This window comes from Vipera berus (genome assembly GCF_964194415.1).
Source record: "Vipera berus genome assembly, chromosome: 1".
Lineage (NCBI taxonomy): Eukaryota > Metazoa > Chordata > Lepidosauria > Squamata > Viperidae > Vipera > Vipera berus.
Window position 1 is genome coordinate 95,749,627 of NC_138202.1, and position 23,822 is coordinate 95,773,448.

Here is a 23,822-nt window from a genome sequence, read left to right on the forward strand (position 1 = left end):
AGGCAGGATTTCGAAGAGGCAGAGGAACTAGAGATCAAATTGCCAACATACGCTGGATCATGGAGAAAGCTAGAGAGTTCCAGAAAAACATGTACTTCTGCTTCATTGACTATGCTAAAGCCTTTGATTGTGTGGATCATAAAAAACTGTGGCAAGTTCTTAAAGAGATGGGCGTACCAGACCATCTTATTTGTCTCTTGAGAAACCTATATGCGGGCCAAGAAGCAACAGTGAGAACTGGACACGGAACCACTGATTGGTTCAAAATTGGGAAAGGAGTCCGGCAAGGCTGTATATTGTCGCCCTGCCTATTTAACTTATATGCAGAGCACATCATGAGAAAGGCAGGGCTAGATGAATTAAAAGTTGGAATTAAGATTGCCGGAAGAAATATCAACAACCTAAGATATGCAAATGATACCACTCTAATGGCAGAAAGTGAAGAAGAACTAAAGAGCCTCTTGTTGCGGGTGAAGAAGGAGAGTGCAAAACTTGGGTTGAAACAACATTAAAAAAAACCAAGATCATGGCATCCGGTCCTCTCAATTCCTGGCACATAGATGGGGAAGAAATGGAGGTAGTGACAGATTTTATTTTCCTGGGCTCCAAGATCACTGCAGATGGGGACTGTAGCCAAGAAATTAAAAGACGCTTGCTCCTTGGGAGGAAAGCCATGGCAAATCTAGACAGCACACTAAAAAGCAGAGATATCACCCTGTCAACAAAAGTGTGTATAGTCAAGGCTATGGACTTCCCAGTTGCAATGTATGGCTGTGAAAGTTGGACCATAAGAAAGGCTGAGCGCCAAAGAATTGAGGCCTTTGAACTGTGGTGCTGGAGAAGACTCCTGCGAGTCCCTTGGACTGCAAGGTGATCAAACCGGTCAGTCCTAGAGGAGATCAACCCTGACTGCTCTTTAGAAGGCCAGATCCTGAAGCTAAAACTCAAATACTTTGGCTACCTTATGAGAAGGAAGGACTCCCTGGAGAAGAGCCTAATGCTGGGAAAGATTGAAGTCAAGAGAAGAAGGGGAGGACAGAGAATGAGGTGGCTGGCTGGAGTCACTGAAGCAGTAGGCGTGAGCCTAAATGGACTCCAGAAGATGGTAGAGGACAGGAAGGCCTTGGAGGACCGTTGTCCATAGGGTCGCGATGGGCCGGACACGACTTCGCAGCTAACAACAACATTGTGCACATACAACCTATGAAAAGAACAGGTGGGGCCATCATTGTATTTGTTTTTGGAGCATCATTATCCAGTACTTTTGGTCAGTTGGTCATCATGACCAGAAATAGACAAAGGCTTCCTTTTCATGTGGATACTCCGTGCAAAGGAGGAGAGGAAACTCTAGTCGCAAAACAAATTGCTGATTAAAGTTTAATTATTAAAAATGTTTCTCAAGCAAACGAGAAGCAGGCTACTTATTACAATCAGACTGAAGCGAAAACAGCTTTGAGCCCTTTCAGAGATCTACCTACTTGCAAATCCGCCTCTAGCCGTTAAGTGGACTTGGCTTTTTGGCTGCAATCCTAAATCCCCTTTGCTCGTCCCGCCTGAAGGTCGGGTCTCGGTGCTCGGCAAGGAAGGGCGATTTCTTTCTTTCTTCCTCTTTCCTTCCCTCGACGCCAGTTCGTCGGGCTCTTCTGCCAGAGTCGTAGGGCACAAGCGAGGGCAAAAAAGATGCTCACCCAGAGAGAAGTCGGCGGGTTTCGGATGGCGACATCCAGGTTAGGAGGCGGCCGGTAACCAGTCGGGGGCGCTACAGCTGCGGAAAAGGGCGGGCCGCTGGCGCTCCCCGGGAGATTCCCCGCAGGCTGGAAACGGAACTGAGACACGTCGGAGCGGCGTTGAGGAAGCTGCCCGGGCTTCGCAGCCCCGAGAGCCGAGGGGGCGGCTCAGGGCTACGGACTGAGGAGCCAGCTGCGCTCGTTCCCGCAGGCCTCGCCGCCAAAGAAGCGGGAAGAGAAGAGCCGCCGAAGTGGGCGGTGGCAGCAAAGGAAGTGGCGGCGGCGGCGGCAGGCTGGATCCCTCCCCGGGAAGATGAGGCAAAGGCCCGGGGAGCTGAGCGGGCTGAGGTGGGGCGCTTTCCTCACAGCCGCCAGGACAAGATGGCAGCGGCTGAGGAGGCGGCGGCAGCAGCAGCAGCGGCAGCAGCACCAGAAGCAACAGCAGCAACAGCAGCCCGGGGTTGAGTCGGGCCTGGGAGGCGCCTCCTTGTAGTAGCTCTCCGGTCATGCCGAGGGCTGAGGCGGCGGCGGTGGCGGCGGCTGCGGGGAGTCCGGCGCTGCCTGATCTGTGAAGGTAAAAGAGCCGGCGAGAGCGAGCGAGCGAGCGAGGCGGGCTGGGTTTTTCTTTTCTTCCCCGGGAGGGGGGACGGGAAGGACGAAGCCTCTGGGCTTATCCTACCCACCGCTGATCTTCGGGGTGGAAAGTGGTGGGTGTGGGAACGCGGCTGAGGTAATTTGCTCCCCTGCCCCTCAACTTCTAGCTCTTCCTGGGGTTGTTTTTTTTTTGTTTGCTTTGCTCCTTTTGGCGGCCCAGCGCGCTCGAAATGGAGCTGTCCCCCTGTAGAGGGGGATTTGGTTTAGAGCAGGGGTCGGCAACCTCGGCTCTTTTATGACTCGTGGACTTCAACTCCCAGAATTCCTGAGCCAGCTATGCTGGCTCAGGAATTCTGGGAGTTGAAGTCCACGAGTCATAAAAGAGCCGAGGTTGCCGACCCCTGGTTTAGAGCAAAGTCGGGGATCGGGGCTTGGTGTTTTTCCCAGAGAGAAGAGAGGCAGAGAGAGCAAAAACTGCCCTTCAGCAGGTGGGTGTGGAAGGAAAGGGCGAGCGCAGGAGGATGGTTTTTTAGGTCACCCCGGAGACCTGGATTGCTCGGCTCTTAAATCGCCGCCGGGGTTTAAGCTTAGGAAAGAGATGAGAGCGCGGAGCCGGGTGCCAACTCAACTCCGTGCCTCGATCCTGGGGGAAGAGGGCTCCGCGACGATACTTTTTGGAAAAAAAAAAAAACTTTGCCTTAGTTGCCAATTTTCCCTTCTTCCCGACAGCATCGAGGTCTGAACGAAGGTGCCCCCCCTTTTTTTTTTGGCCACTTGTGGGCAAAAGACTATTTTTTAAAAAAATCTCTCTTCCCCCCCCCTTTTAAAAAAAAACCACACCTTTTTTTTTGGCCACTTGTGGGCAAAAGACTATTTTTTAAAAAAAATCTCTCTTCCCCCCCCCCTTTTTTTTAAAAAAACAAAAACAACACACCATTATTTACAGAGCGTAAAGTAGACGAGAGCGCCTAGTTTACTATATAAATAGCTCGGCTGGTTTCTCGCATTGCTTCCGTTCTCGCTTTCTGTGCAGGGGTTTGTTTTTTGTGGTTTTTTTTTCTCCCCCCCCTTTTTTTTTTAAATTTGGGAACTAGAAATTTCCCTTTCGTGCGTGCGCCTGTCTCTGCCCCCCCCCCCCACCCCCTTCACCCTTTCGTGCCGTTTCGCTCGCTTAGTTTTTACGCTGGCCAAACAGGCTAAAATCGTTAGGATCGCTGCGTCTGAAAGAAGAAATGTGACACGGCTGCTCCTCTGGCAACTTGTTAGAGCAGCAGGAAGGCGTGGTCGCGGGTCTACTCTTGTTACCAGGAATTATTTCTTGCCTCGCTTCGGGACTCGGAGGTAACTAGCAACAATGGTTTGGGGGAAAGTCACGACTATTTTCATGCCGAGGGAACGGTCTTAAGTCAGAATGGTAGGTGGAGGGTTGTAATCACGTCAGAGTGGCAATCGTTCAAAGCGAGTTGGGCTTTAAGAGTCGGTGTTAAATGTAACCTTACCTTACTTAGACCTTAAGAGGGGGGTCTTTTCAATGTTGAATTTAGAGATCGCATCTTCCTTTAGAAATCTTTTTCCACCGTAACTAAACAAGCAAACAAAAAAAAAACCTGGTGAGAATTGTTGAATATTTGGAGTTGTAGGCTTTTATTATAACCAAGTTGGTTATATAATAGTTGGCTGCAAACATCAAGTCTTATTTGGGTTGTGTTTTTAATTTTAGTCGTTTTTTTATTAAGCAAGTGATTATTTTATGATTTTCTGTGTCAGAAAGTGCTTGTGATAAAGCAGCTTTATTTTTAAAGCAGTTGCTATCCCCACTGATGACTTGTAACATATTTAGGAAGAATATTATGCTGAGGTAATGAAAGTTATTTTTCATCTAAAGATATACTTATCTGAATTTAATTGAGACAGTGTGTGTGTGTGTGTGTGTGTGTGTGTGATATTCTAAACATTGAATTCTCTTGGCCAGCAGTATTGGTGTCTTATTCGCATGTGCCTTGTGAAACCAGATACTTGGATATGCATGTAGCTAATTTTGTAAATGCACTTATATTAAGCCATAACTACGCACTAAGTGCTGTATAAAAGCTACTTGAAATCATTGGCTCTTTTTTTGGTGGCATTAACATCATATTTTTTAAAAAGGACAGTAATCTTAGCTGTCTTATTTGGTTATTTTCTTTTATTGGCTTTTTATATGAATTAGTCTGTTGGAATGCTGTATTTGGAAGTTAAATTAAAGCTTACTCTTTTTATATTCTTACCTTAGAAGGCAATTTACAAAACACTTGCTCAACTTCCCCCATGTATAGCAACTAGGAAACTGAATATAACTGCAGTTAATACAATTCACTAGCTCTAAAGGTTGCTATGGTGGTTTTTATATCATGTACAGGTTAATGCTAAATTTAAAAACTTGGAGATATTTTACAATGGAATAGTATTAAAGAAGAATTAAGCTATGATATCACTATAGAATTGCTAAGAGGCTAATTTTAATAAATGTGTCATCAAGAACATAGATTAAGTAGCATGTAATCAGGTCAGGGCTTTATTTATTCATTCACTCATTTTGCTGCCCATTCCTGAAGGCTCTCAGTGGCTAATAAAGTCAATTTATAGAAAAATGAAAATAATGATTCAACCTTTCCAAATGCATAACAAAATAAAAAGGGCAAAAAATAAAACAAACACAAAGACCATGTGACTGTGAACCCCACCTTCAATTACAACACCACCACCACCTCTTATGCAAGACAGAACAGGTAGGCCTTCACAATTTTCCTAAAGCCCAAGCAGAATCATGTGAAGAATTGATTTGTGAAGTAGTTTGATTCTTTAATAAAAAAATTCTATGGGAGAAAATATTCCATTGGTTATTTATTAAACTTTTATCTTTGATATAATAAAGTTTTGTAATATAAGTATATATGGATTTGTCCATAATCTGTATTGTAGATAAGAAATATAGCTTTTGTGTTAAATCATCAGTCATTTTAACTATGGCTTGTTTAAGCCAAAGAAGTGGTCCACATGTTGCATTAAACTATACAGTACAAACTAAAAGGTTAGATGCACAGAAAAGGTCAAAGCAGACAGTCTACATTATGGCTGTTGGAAACCAGTTATAATCTGGCAAGTTTTGTCTTAGCCAGATGGCATAAATAGTTATTTTAGGATAATTCATTTATCAGAAGTCCCATTGAGTTTAATGGAGCTTATTTCCAAGTAATAGGTAATTAATTGCAACTAGTTTTTATTTTTAAAACTTATCAAGATAAGGATTTTTTTTTCAAGTGAAAAACACATATTGTTAGTACTTTAAAGACTTTTATGTCATGAAATATATCTTCTAACACACTGATAGCAATTGACATGAAACAGCAATGTTCATATAAGCAAGGAAAGTCTGAAGCATTCATGTACATCAATATTTTTCAAAGGCTGTTAACACACAAAAGTAGAGATTACACCATGTTTACAGGGTGACCATTTTGGCACAAAATATATAGATAGTAGCATGAATTTTAGGATAACTAAGTTAAATAGTATTTTATTTTCACTATGACTTGCATTTTAAAAAAAATACACAAGTAGAGCAAAACCATGCAATCATTCACTTTCAATTTTTGACATCATTCCAATTGTCTAGTTATGAAAATCACATGTTTTGTGGAAAAGCTTGCATCTATATATAGCAATATCAAGAAAAAAGTTTGTCTAGTACTTTCTTTATTCCAGAACAAGATTATGTATCTGATGAAATTATCAGCATGTTAGAGAAGTAAGGACTGACAGAGAGGTAAAATACAATTATTGCATACATCTTTCCTTTGTGGTTTCTTAAAAATCAAGTAGTCTGAAGAAAGAGAAAGGATGAAAGGTTGTGTAATCCATTGCTTACAATGAAAATTTCCTTTTCTTAGTGTCCCTTTCATGTGTTAGGTTCAGGTTTGTAATTTAGGGACCTCTCATCCAGTGGAGGGATTCAAATACGTGAACAACCAGTTCTCTGTGTAGATGCTGATTCCGGAAGTCCATTCTAGGCCTGGGCAACAAAAAAGCTACCGATTCTGCTGAAGTGGTGCGAACCGGCTGAATCCCACCACTGCTCTCATCCCTGTGCTTTCACGGAGAACTTCCTTTCTCAAAAACGTAGTTGTTGACCAAAGGCTCTAAGTTACCTACCTTATCTAATCTTTCACATCCAGGACATTACTATCTGCTAAGATACTTGTTACTTATTAAATCTTTGCAAATCAAGAGGGGGGTCAAGCTATTCTCCAAAGCATCTGAAAGCAGGAAGCAGTGGATGGAAACTAATTAAGGAGAGAACCAATCTAGAACTACAGAGAAATTTCTTAACAGATTAGAACAATTAATCAATGGAACAACTTGCCTCCAGAAGTTGTGGGAGCTCCAACACTGGAAGTTTCTAAGAAGAGATTCGACAACCATTTGTCTGAAATGGTAGAGTTTCCTTCTTGAGCAGGGGGTTGGACTAGAAGATCTCCAAGATCCTTTCCAACTCTGTTATTCTATTAAATCAGCATTGTAAACAAGATAGTCAAATGTATTAGCCTGCTGGCCAGCCCATGTATATACAGTAGAATTCCTTATTTATGCCTTGTTAAAGACATATTACATTCCCATAACCAAGGGGTTTATCTGTCAGGATGGCCAAAACAGTTATTTGCCAGAAATTAGTTTATTAACATTTTTATCCTACTTTTATTATTTTTATAAGGCAGCAAACGTATGCAATACTTCCTCCTGCTATTTTTCTCTACAACAACCCTCTCAGGTGGGTTGGGCGGAGAGAGAGTGACTGACCCAAAGTCACCCAGCTGCCTTTCATGCCTTACTTAGAAAAGTATTGACTTTGGCTTAGTGTGCTCTATGGATTCAACCGATAACTATTTATATTACAAAAACCAATAGAGTGTATATTCATGCTATAGTCATTATGCTTGTTCTGTGGTGTTTTTTTTAAATGTGCATTTTTTTTCTTCTGCAATGTGGATATCTACCTCCTAAGGTAAAGATTATCCCTGATATTAGGAGATAATCCAGGCAGTTCTGTTTAGGCTTTTCCATCTTTAGTTATGGATATTGCTGCTTTTACTGGCTGTATTTATTAATTTTTAGTAGAATAGAATAGAAGCTGGAAGAGACCTTGGAATCTTCTAGTCCAGCCCCATGTTCAAGCAGGAGGACCTATACCAGGGGTAGGCAACCTCGGCTCTTTTATGACTCATGGACTTCAACTTCCAGAATTCCTGAGTCAGCAGCTGACTCAGGAATTCTGGGAGTTGAAGTCCATGAGTCATAAAAGAGCCGAGGTTGCCTACACCTGACCTATACCATCTCAGACAAGTGAGTGTCTAGCCTCTTAAAACTCTCCAGTGATGGAGCACCCATGATTTCTGGAGGCAAGCTGTTCCACTGGTTAATTGTCCTCACTGCCAGGAAGTTTCTCCTTAATTCCAGGTTTTAGTCTTTTATTATAATAGTTTTATTTTTTTAATTACTGCAAACTATCCGGAGTAGTATGATTGGATCAGTTTAGAAATCATGTAAAATTTTTAAAAAATACTTTCCCCAAGTATTATTGTTATTCTTCAATAGTTTGTCATTGTGATTCTGGTTGATGTAATTTAAAATAACATTAACTCATTATGCTCAAGCATCAAATGTTTAGCTTAGTTTTATAAACATTTGACTTTCAGAACTTGGGGATCATTTGTAGATTGGGTTTTAGAATGATTTTTTATCTTAAAATACAGTTAACATTTTCTATGACAATTATACAATCTTATTTTTGATTTTATAGATTCCACATTTAAAGAGTATTGTGTTAAAAGCATGAATTTGTATTTTTTGGAATGAAATAAGGTATTTTGGCTGACAGTAGTTTGCATAATTGTAATTACGTATTTTTTCCATAATCAAAATAGATGTAAAACCGGCTGCAGTAAGAGTCTGATCTTGAATATGAAATATTTCCTATCTTTGTATTAGAATCAATATAGTAGGAGTATTACAGGCAAATGTACAAGCTTTTTAGTTTACTTATTGAGCTTCTGGAAAATTGCAGTGATTGGTAGCCCTTTACTGTCATGTCTGCCAAACTGAAATAAGGTTTGTGTCCTCATCATAATGAAAATTGCCAAATCAATTTTTACTACAAAGCTGTCAAAAGACTTAAGACTGAGTTGTTTGTGGAAGGAAAAATATATCTTTGAGACCCTGTCATATCAGCATTGAGTCAATAAGTAGTTAATAGAAGAAACCTCTTCATTGTGGCTTGACAGCATTGTATCAGTGTGTGGCAGTGAAAACAGGCCTTTTGACAAAAGATCACATGTTCCGCTGTAAATATCACATGTGTTTCAGTGCTTTTACATCATGTTGCAGTTAATATAGGATTATAACTTTACCTGATCATCTTTATTTGTCTCTCCATGTTCAGAAGCACTGTAAAATGCTGTCGTAATAGTAACAGTTTGTTCTGATTATTTAACCTACGTAATATATGCCTTTGGGCAAGATAAAGTGGAAAAAAAATTAGGCAGATGTTTTCAACTGCTAGAAGTGTAGGTTCTGTGCCAAAGATGCAAATACAAAAGTTGTAATATGTTTCAAAGAAATCAAGTATCTAATAGAAGAATGGCTGAACGTTTTAAAAAGTAATTTTAAAAATTGGGTAGTCCCGGAAGATTAGTATCTGATCCAATTTGATTTGATCCTGAATATAATGCTTTAAACAGTTGTATTATTAGTAGAATGTGCTTATGGCACAGTAGTTTAGACATGCCTATTCTAGTTTGTTTATTTTCATAAATCTACAACAGACGTTTATGTAAATACCTTCCTTCTGATTGTTGGCTTGCCAAAAATGTAGTAGACATTTTTGTGTATTGGTATATGAGTTGGTGACATGTTCTTCTGCATGAATTGGTTGGAATGTATGCGCTTTAGCATGCCTTGAACTACCGGTACTTTTACCCTGAAGCAAAAGTGGAGGCATGAATAGCACGCCTAAACTAGAGTTGTTTCTGAAGAATCTTGTTTTTCTTACTCATCGGTAGAAAAAAACACGTTAACAAGCTATATCTTCTGCTTTGCTCCAAAAATGTCTCTTTAATAGATTAAGACAGAATAGGCAACCGTTAAGGAGTTGGGAGCAGCAACTCTAACGTTCTTGTGGGGGAGGGAAGAAGAATGGCTAGGATTATAGGGATGATGTCATAAAGTGGAAGAAAGACAGCTCAGTTTTAAGAGATGTTTGAATGTTGGCTTAAGTTATCTTTTACTTTGGTTATGCACATTTTTAAAAAATGAAGACTTGCATACAGTTTTTCCATTGATTTTAAAGTGAAAATCAGAAATCACACCACCATTTGGTAATTTCAGTGACACATTAATGAAGTTTTCAGGATATTGCAGCAGAAAAAGTGAGGTGGGACCATGTCTGAATCATTCCTGGGTTAGGTTTATTTAGGAAAGCTTGATTCTGAATATATTTTAAGAGCCTGATAACAGCTCTTATCAACAAACTGTTAAAAAGTTTCTCCCTGAATCTGCTGAGGATGCAATACGTTAATGCTGGTTTGGTTGTTTTGTAGACAAGCCTTTGCTGTGTTTAAGCATAGGCATACATATATCAGAACATGGATCCCTGTTTTGCTTTGTTTCTCAAAATCCTTCTCTGGATTGGAGAATTCTATAAAAGCCAAACAAAGCATTATACAAGAGGCATGTCTAACAGTATCCCGACAGTACATAGACAACAGATGACACATTGCCATTGGAAGTTAAAAAAACATTGCAGGAGGACTATTTAACTCTTTTTTCTTCAGTTATTTTTCCATTTGGAATTGTTCCTCCAAGTTCTCTTTATTGTGTAAACAGTGGGGAAATATCAAACAGAAGAAACAGAGGGAAAAGAGTTAAGCAACTTCTCAACTTATACTGTTTCCCTGCTTCTACTGCTGTTCTTTTGTGACTGTTTTTCTTTTAATTCCATCTGGGCACACACGTACTCAGTTCTCATGTAATATCTACTTAGGCCTTGGGAAGGGAGGAGGAAAAAAAGGTGCCTGGAAACAAAAACATAGCAACCTACTTGTAGTACAGCCAATGTAGGTGGGAATTTTATTGAAAGTTGCCATGGCTACACTTACATCAACATGGGTGGATCTATAGCCATGATGTTATGGCCTTGGCCTTTGCTGTCTAGGAACACTGCTCTTTCTGTTCTCCAGATTGCTGCCCTTTCCCCTCCCATTTGAGACAGTGGATGGGCATAGGATTGGTTGACTTTCCCAGTGGGTAAGATTTGATATTAAGAGGCGGAAAACCTAACGTTGGGTTATCCCGCGGCTAGTTTTTTCAGGATGGCTCTTCTAATGTTAAAAGGAGACAAACTAAAATGAGTATTGATGAAGATTAGATAAAATTGAACAGGTCCACACACCAAATTAGAGCTGTTCTCATTTTATTCCCTTCCATTTACTTCTACAGTATATACTTCCTCTCATTGCTCATAATTAGGTGGAAGAGATTGAAGGAAAATAAAACCCTCTCTCAGGAAAAAAGACAGAAAGAGGCAAATATCTCTCTGTCAGTGCTTGCATCACTTGCTGACAGTTTTTAAGCTAGCAGAATGTGCAGCATTTGGAATGCTCTGAATGAAAACTCATCTATTGGAATGTACTACAATATACAGTTTCACTAGATCCCTACATGTACTAAAATCACAGCTATATGGCAATGGGGATCTGTTTTTCAGAGTAGAGAGATTGCCTGTGTGATGACAAGGGAATTGAACCCTCGGGTTCCTGTTCTTCTCCTCCTTGCAACTTTTTGCAAACTACACAGATGTTTCCCGATTTAAGTTTATCTGTCTCTGAATTTGGCTGTGGGGCATTCTTTAGCTGTTGGTATATTCTATTGCCACTACGCACTTTTCCTCTGACCTCCCATTGCCTTAATAAGTGATTGAGGTAGTCTGTATTTAAACTTGGACATGTTGTCATCATGCATAGTTTCAGTTTGTGTATCAGTTTTGCTTGGTTTCAATTGCAGCATGTCAAAAACTTGCAGACCAGAGAATACGTATGTGAATTTGACAGGAAGAAAGAAATGTAAAATATCAATTCTTAGGCAAAGATATTTGAGTATAAAAATATGTGGTCTCTCAGGTTACCTTGTGCACAGGCAGGCTATTTATTTATTTAGATCTCTCTTGTTGACTCAAATAGTAGTAGCCCTCCACTATTTCAGACAAAAACTACTCTTCCCTAGCTCTTTAGTTTGAGCTTTTGAGATACTTTACCAATTTATATATCACTCAAAGTTGTACAACAGGTGGGCAGCATGTACATTTAATAAATAAAAAATAAATATGCCTTGATTTAAAAGAGATTAAAATCATTCTCTACTTTGTGCTCTTTCACTGGATATCTATAAATATACTGCTAAGAAACAATAGGCCTATTCCATTCCAAACACAAATTTGAATCGTCCTATGTAATAGGGTTTTTTTCCCCATGTAAAAGTGAAGTGTGTATTATGTAATGGCTTTTTTGTTACTTTTGAGAGTCATCTGCCTTATAAATTGAGATCTGCTAAGCCAACTTGCTACCTAGGGCAGGAATCCTAATATCATTCCAGATCAACTTTTGCTTGAAAATTTCAAGTGATGGAAAACCCACAGTGACAAGAGATACAGTGTTCTAATGTTTATAACAGTGGTGCAGAAATTGGTTAATTATCCCCAAGGGAATAATTTGGACATATCCTGGGGATAATGGAGCAATGTGTAATTGTTTGTGAGTGAAAGATCCAGTTTGGGGCTCCTGCTGTCAAAACTTTTGTGTAAAACAACAGTGTTTTTTTATGGGGGAAGGGACATTATTTGAGATGGAGAAAAGAAGAAATTGGGTGAAATAGTATAAGAACCTTAATACTGTAGCTCTCTTGGTCAGGAAAATTGTACCTTATTTTGTTTTTTAATTTCTTTCTGTAAAGCTTCTACCCAGACTTAAGCCTTCAGCTGGGTTTTCTAACACCTTTTCGCTTTAGGCCTCCGCCTCCGTGTACAAGGAAAAAAAAAGGTTCAATCAACCAATTTCAACTTCTCGTGGGGAAAAAAAGATCTCACAAAGTTGGAATTGATTGATTAAACTTTTTAGTCCCACCCAGTCTGCTGTTACCATTGCAGCCATGCCCACCCAGTGGGCCATGCCCAACCAAAGAGCCACACCCACCTGGCACCCGCTGATACATAAGTGGGTTTTGGGTTGCAGTTTGGGCACTCGGTCTCTAAAAGTGTGTAGTGGGGTGCCCCAGGGCTCTGTTCTGGGCCCAGTGCTCTTCAGTATCTTCATTAACGATTTCGATGAGGGGATAGATGGGGAACTCATCAAATTTGCAGACGACACCAAGCTGGCAGGAATAGACAATACTCCAGAAGATAGGCTTAAAATACAGGAGGATCTGGACAGACTCGAACACTGGGCGCTATCTAACAAAATGAATTCAATGGTGAAAAAAGTAAGGTTCTACATTTAGGCAGGAAAAATCAAATGCACAGGTATAGTGTAGGTGGTGCCTTGCTCGATAGTAGTAACTGTGAGAGGGATCTTGGAGTCCTAGTAGACAATCACTTAAATATGAGCCAGCAGTGTGCTGCAGCTGCCAAAAAAGCCAACACAGTGCTAGGTTGCATTAACAGAGGGATAGAATCAAGATCACGTGAAGTACTAATACCACTTTACAATGCCTTGGTAAGGCCACACCTGGAATACTGCATCCAGTTTTGGTCACCACGATGTAAAAAAGATGTTGAGACTCTAGAAAGAGTTCAGAGAAGAGCAACAAAGATGATTGGGGGACTGGAGGCTAAAACATATAGGGAACGGTTGCTGGAATTGGGTATGTGTAGTTTAATGAAGAGAAGGGTGAGGGGTGACATGATAGCAGTGTTCCAATATCTCAGGGGCCGCCACAAAGAAGAGGGAGTCAAGCTATTCTCCAAAGCACCTGAAAGCAGGACAAGAAGCAACGAATGGAAACTTATCAAGGAGAGAAGCAACCTAGAACTAAGGAGAAACTTCCTGACAGTTAGAACAATTAACCAGTGGAACAACCTGCCTCCAGAAGCGGTGAATCCTCCAACACTGAAAGTTTTTAAGAAGAGACTGGACAGCCATTTGCCTGAAATGGTATAGGGTTTCCTGCCTGAGCAGGGGGTTGGACTAGATGACCTCCAAGGTCCCTTCCAACTTATTATTATTATTATTATTATTATTATTATTATTATTATTATTATTATTATTATTATTATTAGATGTAGAAAATGAATTATAGTGCGGAGATATGGAAGATTTTGTAGGGTTATGCAATGAAGTTAATTACAAAAGGAAGTATTTCTTCCTACATCACATAATTAGCTTATGTAATTTGTTATGCTAGGCCTTTGCTATATGAATTTAACAGATTAAGTTTCAAAACATGGAAGATATGATTTAGAAAAGTAATGAACTAGGAAAATGCTTTTAAAAGCTTTTTTTGAGTTCCCTCCATTTTCTCTCAGTTATTTATATCTCCAGCTAGATTTATTGTCTGTAATAGCTTTATACAATAGCTGTTATATCTATTATACTTTCAAATATTAATTTTTTTAAATGTTATACTATCTTTTAGAAGTAAAAAAAAAGTTAACTAGAAAGAAGACTAGCGCGTTAGGCAGCCGCTAAATATTTTGTCAGTGCACAATAGTCACTCAAGATCATGTTGTAAAAATACATAATTTTCCCCTCTGATTTTCACTGTGCTTTAATGAAAGTAATAATGAAAATAAAATCTGCTAGGCTTATCATTTCTCTATTTTGCATTCCTAGAACTCCCAAAGACACCTCTGGAAAGGTGGATTTTAGTTCCTCCCAAAACAAGGATGTCCCTCAAAGGATGTTCCCCCTTCCCCCCTCAATGCATGGCTTCTGACTGCATAAAGTTGCTCACCCTATGATCTTTAGAATATAAGAAAAGATCTATTACATTGCCTCTAGGTGCAAGAAAAAACTATGTTTCCTACAGTATTTATCTTAAGCAGCAGCAGCTTGTATCAAACTTCAAACCTTTTATTTATCTTGGCTTGACTATCTGTACTCTTTTATGTTTTGTATTGTGTGGCAAATAAATATGGATGATGGGTAGTGAGTATTTTGTGTACTTGAAAAATTTGTTGCAGGCAATTCCATTTTTGAGTAGTGCATGTATGGTTTATGCTCACTTTAAAACAACTATATATTAAAGATACCAAGATTGGGAAAACAGTATTCCCCCCCCCCCCGAAATAATGATTTAAAGGCTAAAAGAGGCAAAAATTATGATTTTCTTCCTATTATTCTTTTCCTAAAACATTCAAGCACATCCCTCCAATTTTTAATATTTTAATTCTTTGGTCCATCACATTGCTAGTCAAATTGAACTGTTTTATTGTTGAACGTGACTAGCAAAAAGATACTAAGCTTCAGTCAGCTTATATAAATATCAGTAGTGAAGCAACACTACTTTAATAATTTTGCCTAAATTGCATTAGTTCACATAATCAACTATTATTTTTGGAAGAAGAGAAAACTTATTAACCTTTAAGGAAAGTAATGTAATATATTATGAGTGGGAATCAGTTGGCAGTAGTCAAATTAATGTCACCAGACTGTTCTGCTTAAAGGGAAAAAAAAAACAATCTTGGATAACTTCTGGGTCATGTGCTTGGAGCTCATATCTAAGGTAAAGCAACCACAAAAAGGATAAAAGTATTGTAAATTAGTGTGTAAATGCATAAATTTGCAATGGCGATTTAATATGCAGATAAGTGATATGATTTAAACATTGTGGGGTTTTCCCCCTGTGGTTTTGGCTTTTTAGAAGCTTGGGGAATTACAAAGAAGCAAAATTAATTTTTGCTTGATGGCCCCTAGAATATCCCAAATGATAGCACAGTGTTTTTTAATTATAGTTTGCTAGTATGAAGGAGTAGACTTCCACAGTAGCCATGCAGCCTTGGAAACAAACATGGCTTCTTAATGAGTTGCAATAGTATTGGGTTTACCATTCCATATTACTTTGAAACGCATCTTTCATATCACATTCAAAATATTTCACAGCCCTCAAAGCAGTGTTTAAATCATATTTGGATGTCATAATTTGGAAGGTTGAAGGTTCAGATGGTAAACTATTGAACTAAAAGTAATAGCTCCAGCATCATAACTTTAATTTAAATAGGAATATTTTAGTGAATGAAACAAGAAAATAATCTTTGAAATGAGCTCGTTTGTTCTCTGTACCGTATTTATTTCTCCACATAATCATCACCATTCTACTTTTTGCCAATGATGGACAAATTTCTTACAGTTGTCATGAAAGAACTCCATCCTTTGTCTCTTTATCCAAGTCTTGACAGTCCTCTCCACCTCTTCCTTTGAACCAGAAATGTCCACAAAGGTATTCCTTCAGGTTGGGGAAAAAGTAAAAGTCACATGGCATCATGTCTGGACTGCATGGCGGATGGAATAAGATGGTGTGATCCACATTCATAATTGCATCTTGGGTGGCTTATGAGATGTGAACTTAGCATTCTCATGTTGCAGCAACAATTCATTCTTGTGCTTCTGAATTTGCTTAATTGCTTCAAAGTGGCATAGGTGGAAAAGATATGAGGACATGGTTGAACATGTAAAGTGTAGAGTTCTTTTGTGATGACTTTTAAGACACTTAATTCATTTTTGAAAGAATGTATGTAGGTAGCAAATGGTGGTGATTATGTGGAGAAGTAAATTAGGGAACGAGGTATGCTCATTTCAAGGATTGTTTTCCTGTTTCATTTATTAAACTGTTCCTATTTAAACTAAAGTTATTGAGGTAGATATATTACTTTTCATTTAACCCTCATACTTGTTCCACTATTACATGGAGGAACTTCTGTCTTCCATTTCAGAATTTAACTAAGGCGTATAACGTTAATAATGCAAAAGTTAAAGTGATTTTAAATCAGTATTTAGCAGCTGGAGGGTAAGCAAGGAGAATTTCCAAGGTATAGTTTAGTTCTAAAGTTCACAACTATTTGTATATTCTATAACCATATTTGGTATATTTATAGTTAAATTATGGGCTATATTTTCTAATTCTCTTCTAATAGTTCAGATTATCAGTTTTGGTTTACTTAAGCAGAAAATGTATGGTATCATTTGTCAATATACAGCTCCATTTCTCTCTAGTTGAGCAGCCCAGGAACTCCTGGTTAATTGTTAACGTGACTGCATCACTATAGCCTGAAAAGCGAAGCAGTGATCTTAAGGTGGTTATCAGTTCCATGTTTGGACCACATTTGACTATGATTGGTAGGAAAATAGCTTAATATGTTGAACAGGCATTAGGTGGAAGATATGGAATTACGAGTAAATATTTTATATGTCCTTTTATAGTCATAGCAATAGCAAGATGATCACTACTCGGAGCTATGTGTGTTGCATGGGCTGTTCTACGTCTACTAAGCTAATATTCTATTTTCAGCCATGGTGGTAAAAGCTTATGTGATGTTTTTTTTTAAAATCCCATTTATATCCCGCCCTTCTCCGAAGACTCAGGGCGGCTTACAATCTAAGCACAAATGAATGTGCTTAGCAATAGCCTTCATTCTATGTATATGCCTGCTTATTAGGGCTTTCGCTCCCCCCCAGCGGCATTATTACAAAGTCAGCTTATTGCTCCCAACAATCTGGGTCCTATGTTAACATAAATTCCATATGAAGTGGTTGTTCCAGGCTGGCTTTTGCCTATAATAATAACATTTCTTGAAGAACAGCTCTTGCTTTGTAGTTGAATATGGTTTCTATATTGTTGTGCTACTGTAATATTAGAAATCGATGTTCCCTATTCAGAAATTTAATTTAGGTTTGATTCAAGTCAATGTAGGGATTAAAGAAATAACTCAGAAATTTAATTAGTTGACTCTCTCATCCACCCATCAATTTTGACAGAGCTTGAAGCCTTATGGTAGTGTTTCTCAATTTTGGGAACCTTAAGCTGTGTGGACATGCTGGCTAGGGAATTCTGGGAGTTGAAGTCCACACAACTTAAAAGTTTCTAAGGTTTAGAAATGCTGCCTTAAGATAATGTCATTCCATTTGAGACATTTTGGCAAACTACATTGGATCTGTTGTTACCCATGAGATTAGAAGATAGGTATGTTGTTTATATTAACCCTCTTTACAAATAAGTTATTATTCCTTCAAATCTCATTTTTTTCCTTTGGCAAAATTCATTTTATTAAAATTTCGTATCTGAGAAGGTGGATAGTCTGTTCACCATAGTGAATTGTCTCCTATTTTGATAATGGACCTGTGTGGTAGTGCTTGTTTTTTTTTAAAAAAATCCTTTAACGTAACTTGCTTATTGTTAACAAAGCAGTTCTTTTTTTATTAACTCAAAAGCACATCCACTCAATTAACAATGTAAAAACAAAGAAAACGAGATATCAATCAGGTTGCTAGATCCCTTATTTGTTAGATGGGCAAACTGTGGACAGTGAATTCATATATTCAAGCATTGTCACTGTGTTTTCAGAATAAAAATTGATGATAAAAATCTTGAAATAATAATGATTATTTATTACATTTATATGCCACCTGACTCCTCGTGATTTTGGGAACTCACAGTAATCAAAGAAATTACAGTAAATCAAATTATTTTTTTAAAAAGATGGAAAGTGCAAAAGAAGATGGAATGAAATAAGGGGTCTCAGTCTCCATTGCTAAAGACCTGGGTGAAGAACCATTCCTTCATTGCTGTTCTAAACAACAGCAGAGTTGGGGGACCTCATTCTTGAGGGTAGGCACTTCTATATAGATGTGCTTCTGGGGTCCTGAAACATGAGATTGTAATCAAAGGAACCCAGAGCATGCCAACCTTGCCAGATCAAAGTGGTTAGCCAGATAGTATAGAGGACAGTGGTGTCTCAAGTAACCAGGCCTTAGGCCAGGGGTGTCAAACTGCCGGCCTGCGGGCCGAATGCATCATCAGGAAACCATGCCCACCACATTGCTGACAATGGAGAAAAAGCTCCGATACATCGTGCAATGTCACATGACGTCACGAGTTTGACATGTCTGCCCTAGGCCATCTTGGACTTGATAGGTGACAACCAGGTCTTTGAATTTCATTCAGAAGAAAACTGACTAATTTTTAAAGAAAATCCAAAGCTATTTGGAACAAGAATTTGATTGTAAAATCATTTCATTGCTATTTTTTGAGTGGATAGTAGTTATTTAAAAGGTATAATCTTCCAGAAGTTTGAAACCGCAGACCTAGGAATATATGCAAGTATTTGTATCCATGCACTGTTCACTTTCAGATCTCTTAAAACCTTTGCAATAAAACAGCAACTTAGCCTCATTTGTCTTCATTCTTCCCTTTCTCTGTACGTATCTTTTAAAAGGCTATTCTCTGAAAAGGTGCTACGAATAGCAGCACACACTTATGGGAAGGTGAAGCTTTCTCCCTCCCAGTATCCTTTATAGCAATAGAACAAAGTGTGTAACTTTCATCAAGCACTGAAGTCACTTGGTTTCTCTGTTTAGCACACAAGCTCTGCTATGTACCTAAAAGAGATAATCCTCCCAGTTTACCATCAAAAATGTAAAATTTAATCTTTGAAAATCATTTTACTACATACAAAAAAAGCTTGCAGGACCATTCAATTCATATAATATGCTATTTGCCTACTGTTGTATCGTTCATACATATTGCTACAGACAAAGAAATATAAAGAAGGTGTTTGGTTGAAAGTTGATACTCCTTTGCACTATCTTTATATTAAATGTTTCATATTAAAATTATAAAAGTAAGTCAGGAGCCATTTTTACTTTCTTGTTGAGAAATTGGATAAATATTATAAATTTGTAGTTTTTAAAATGAAAAATATCCTTTAAATTCTTCTGTATATTCTCATAAAAGACTATTGGAAAAAGAACTTTGAAAGCCAAAAAGAAGACAATTTAAGAATTTGAGTTGGATGATGCATGTTTAAGGCCATCTGTATAGAATCATAATTTGGGAAGAATCAAAGACTTTTATTTCTGGGCTGATAAAGCCACATAGTTTAATCACTGATTAATTTCCATTATTGATTTACTCTGGAAAAACAAAGCTGATTTTGTATACATTAGTCACAATGAAAGATATTGGCAAAAACTTAAATCTTTTAAAACTTTGCTATTAGCACTGTGCTGTAACTTTGAAAGTTACTTTTACTTAAAGATAGCTGAGTGGTAAACATTCAAAATCTGTTTTAGTATGCGGTTTATTGTCTCTAAAAGAGAAAATTTGTCAATTTCTAATGTATAAACCATGTAAAACATAGCAGCTTCAGTATTTAATGTACAAAATGGCTTGGATTTGGAAGCAACAGAGTATCTTAATATGTTCTCTCTCTTTCAGGTATGGCCTCACAAGTCTTGGTCTATCCATCATATATTTATCAAACTCAGCCAAGTGCCTTTTCTAATGTGAAGAAACTGAAAGTGGAGCCAAGCAGTTGTGTGTATCATGACAGAGCCTACCCACAGCTCTATTTGAATGGTAACAATTTTGGAATCACTCAGCCTCCTAGTAGGGTTAGTGCTTTCTTACAAGCTACAAATATAGTTGACAGACCTCAAAGAGAGACTTTTTTGTTGCAGACCAGCACTGTTGATTTAAAAACTATTGCAGGTGCTACAGAAATCTTAGCAGTGCAGGCACAACAACCTCAAGTGGAAGCACCTTGGCCTGGGACCCAGGAAAGTGATTTGAACATCTTGGACCGTCCCCAGCAATGTGGATTGAAGCGTAAGAGTGAAGAGTTAGAAAATCAGAGTGGCGCAATGCAGATTGTTGATGAACTGCCTATATTGCCTGCTATGTTGCAAACAAACTTGGGAAACCCAATGACAGTTATGACTACTACTGCAGCTTCAAAACCAAATGGTACCAGTGGTGATGGAGATTATCAGTTAGTGCAGCATGAGGTATTATGTTCTGCGAAAAATACTTACGAGGTTCTTGATTTCCTTGGGCGAGGGACTTTTGGCCAAGTTGTAAAGTGCTGGAAAAGAGGGACAAATGAAATAGTGGCAATCAAAATCCTGAAGAACCACCCATCTTATGCTCGTCAAGGACAAATAGAAGTGAGCATATTAGGAAGATTAAGTACAGAGAATGCTGATGAGTTTAATTTTGTGAAAGCCTATGAGTGCTTTCAACATCATAACCATACTTGCTTAGTTTTTGAGATGTTGGAACAGAATTTGTATGACTTTCTGAAACAAAACAAATTTAGCCCTCTTCAGCTAAGGGTAATTCGGCCTATTCTGCAACAGGTGGCCACTGCACTGAAAAAATTAAAAAGTCTTGGTTTAATACATGCTGACCTCAAACCAGAAAATATTATGTTGGTGGATCCAGCACGGCAGCCTTACCGAGTTAAGGTAATTGACTTTGGATCTGCTAGTCATGTATCAAAGACAGTCTGTTCAACGTACTTGCAATCTCGCTATTACAGGTATGTACCTACTATCTTATAACTGAAAGTTTTGAATTTTCTGCAGTGACTTATGTAACTAAATTAGTTTATTTTCCAGAGTCCAAAATGCATAAGGTTTGGTAAGAATACTTCTTTAAATAGCTTCTTGCAGTATTTGACTAATTAAGTAGAACTTTATGGTTTTGTTATGCATACAGATCCTGAGAAGCACATAATTAGAATAATTATTAGATAATTATTAGACTGGATAATTAAAGAAGTATTAGCTTTTACTCTCTATGTTTTTCAGTGTTGAGAGTATTGTCCACTGGGAAATCTGTAAAACTAAAAATGCTTTATATTATTTTCACTGTCAGCTCCAGGCAGCTTAGATAATAGAGATGACAGATCATGAAGTGATAGTTGGCAGCTAGCCTTGATGAGTCTGCTTATGCACCATGTAAAAACTTGACATTACATTGAACAAACAACATGAATACTGTGTGAAAAAAGCTATGTACAAGTGGAAACAATTAAGTCTGTATTCTGAGATCATCTGACTGGGGAAATAAAGCACACTCAGGACTGATCAACACATTGTTTGCAGATATCAAAATAGTTTCTAATTTGTTCTGAGATTTGGGGAAAGTTTCCAGAATAGCCAGCAAAGGTATTTTGTTCAGGTATGTATATAAAGAGCATTTGGGGACCGACTTTTTTTTTTTTTTTGATAAATCAGCCTGGTGTTGTCTGCCTGTATTCCACATCGTTCATTGAGCTAACAGGTAGTATTCTATAACTTCTTCACCCCTTTTTATATAATGCCAAAGTTCCTTTGATTAAAAATCAATGACTTGGTTGTCCACCATTTCCAACCAGAGGAAAAAAAATAAAACTCCACTGTAAACTTTTACAAAAGAAGTCAAACTTCACTCGCCAAATATAATGCACATATGTATGACATAGTCCTGCTCAGTTTGCTTCATCATACCCCTCTTATAACCCTCATAACTCTTGAGACAAAAGCTCTCTCCCATAATCATCTATTCCTTCTGGGCTAAAGGAATCCTAATACAAAAAGCAGAAATTACCGTATATACTTGAGTATAAGCCGAATTTTTCAGCCCACTTTTTGGGCTGAAAAATTCCACTTCGGCTTATACTCCAGTCAACAAAAAAACTTACCGAGGACTTGTGCGCGGCCGAGGCTTTGGTGCTTCCGGGATCGCGCGCACCTCTCCCAAGCCACCGCCGTCCGAGACCTGCCGAAGTTTGGGGAGGTTTGGGGAGGTGCGCGCGCACCTCCCCAAACCTCCCCAAACGGCAGGTCTCCGTTCCTCCGCGCCCTGCCTGCCTGCTTCTTTCCGCAGCGGAAAGAAGCAGGCAGGCAGGGCGCGGAGGAACGGAGACCTGCCGACGGTTGGGGAGGTTTGGGGAGGTGCGCGCGCACCTCCCCAAACCTCCCCAAACTTCGGCAGGTCTCGGACGGCGGTGGCTTGGGCGCCTCCCCAAACCTCCCCAGGTCTCCGTTCCTCCGCGCAGACCTGCCGACGTTTGGGGAGGTTTGGGCGCCTCCCCAAACCTCCCCAAACGTCGGCAGGTCTCCGTTCCTCCTGCCGACGTTTGGGGAGGTTTGGGCGCCTCCCCAAACCTCCCCAGGTCTCCGTTCCTCCGCGCAGACCTGCCGACGTTTGGGGAGGTTTGGGCGCCTCCCCAAACCTCCCCAGGTCTCCGTTCCTCCTGCCGACGTTTGGGGAGGTTTGGGCGCCTCCCCAGGTCTCCGTTCCTCCGCACAGACCTGCCGACGTTTGGGGAGGTTTGGGCGCCTCCCCAAACCTCCCCAAACGTCGGCAGGTCTCCGTTCCTCCTGCCGACGTTTGGGGAGGTTTGGGCGCCTCCCCAAACCTCCCCAGGTCTCCGTTCCTCCGCACAGACCTGCCGACGTTTGGGGAGGTTTGGGTGCCTCCCCAAACCTCGGCAGGTCTCTGTTCCTCCGCGCAGACCTGCCGACGTTTGGGGAGGTTTGGGCGCCTCCCCAAACCTCCCCAAACGTCGGCAGGTCTCCGTTCCTCCTGCCGACGTTTGGGGAGGTTTGGGCGCCTCCCCAAACCTCCCCAGGTCTCCGTTCCTCCGCGCAGACCTGCCGACGTTTGGGGAGGTTTGGGCGCCTCCCCAAACCTCCCCAAACGTCGGCAGGAGTTACGCAGACCTGGGGAGGTTTGGGGAGGCGCCCAAACCTCCCCAAACGTCGGCAGGTCTGCGCGGAGGAACGGAGACCTGGGGAGGTTTGGGGAGGCGCCCAAACCTCCCCAAACGTCGGCAGGTCTGCGCGGAGGAACGGAGACCTGGGGAGGTTTGGGGAGGTGCCCAAACCTCCCCAAACGTCGGCAGGAGGAACGGAGACCTGCCGACGTTTGGGGAGGTTTGGGGAGGCGCCCAAACCTCCCCAAACGTCGGCAGGTCTGCGCGGAGGAACGGAGACCTGCCGAGGTTTGGGGAGGCGCCCAAACCTCCCCAAACGTCGGCAGGAGGAACGGAGACCTGCCGACGTTTGGGGAGGTTTGGGGAGGCGCCCAAACCTCCCCAAACGTCGGCAGGTCTGCGCGGAGGAACGGAGACCTGCCGACGTTTGGGGAGGTTTGGGCGCCTCCCCAAACCTCCCCAAACGTCGCGCAGACCTGCCGACGTTTGGGGAGGCGCCCAAACCTCCCCAAACGTCGGCAGGTCTGCGCGGAGGAACGGAGACCTGGGGAGGTTTGGGGAGGCGCCCAAACCTCCCCAAACGTCGGCAGGAGGAACGGAGACCTGCCGACGTTTGGGGAGGTTTGGGGAGGCGCCCAAACCTCCCCAAACGTCGGCAGGTCTGCGCGGAGGAACGGAGACCTGGGGAGGTTTGCGGAGGCGCCCAAACCTCCCCAAACGTCGGC

General features: G+C 40.4%; 1 protein-coding gene across 4 annotated transcripts in view; it reads left to right on the plus strand.

Annotated features, from left to right (window-relative positions):
• The window catches only part of HIPK3 (homeodomain interacting protein kinase 3), an 88,156-nt gene that overhangs the window by 17,475 nt on the left and 46,859 nt on the right, over positions 1-23,822 (plus strand). Inside the window, exons 1-2 of one of the 4 annotated variants that reach the window (XM_081321631.1) lie at positions 1,828-2,301; positions 19,833-20,934. In XM_081321631.1, coding sequence (XP_081177757.1) covers positions 19,835-20,934 — 1,100 coding nt within the window. In that variant the 5' untranslated portion in view covers positions 1,828-2,301; positions 19,833-19,834. The other 3 variants (XM_081321633.1, XM_081321632.1, XM_081321634.1) reach the window with 3 other exon arrangements.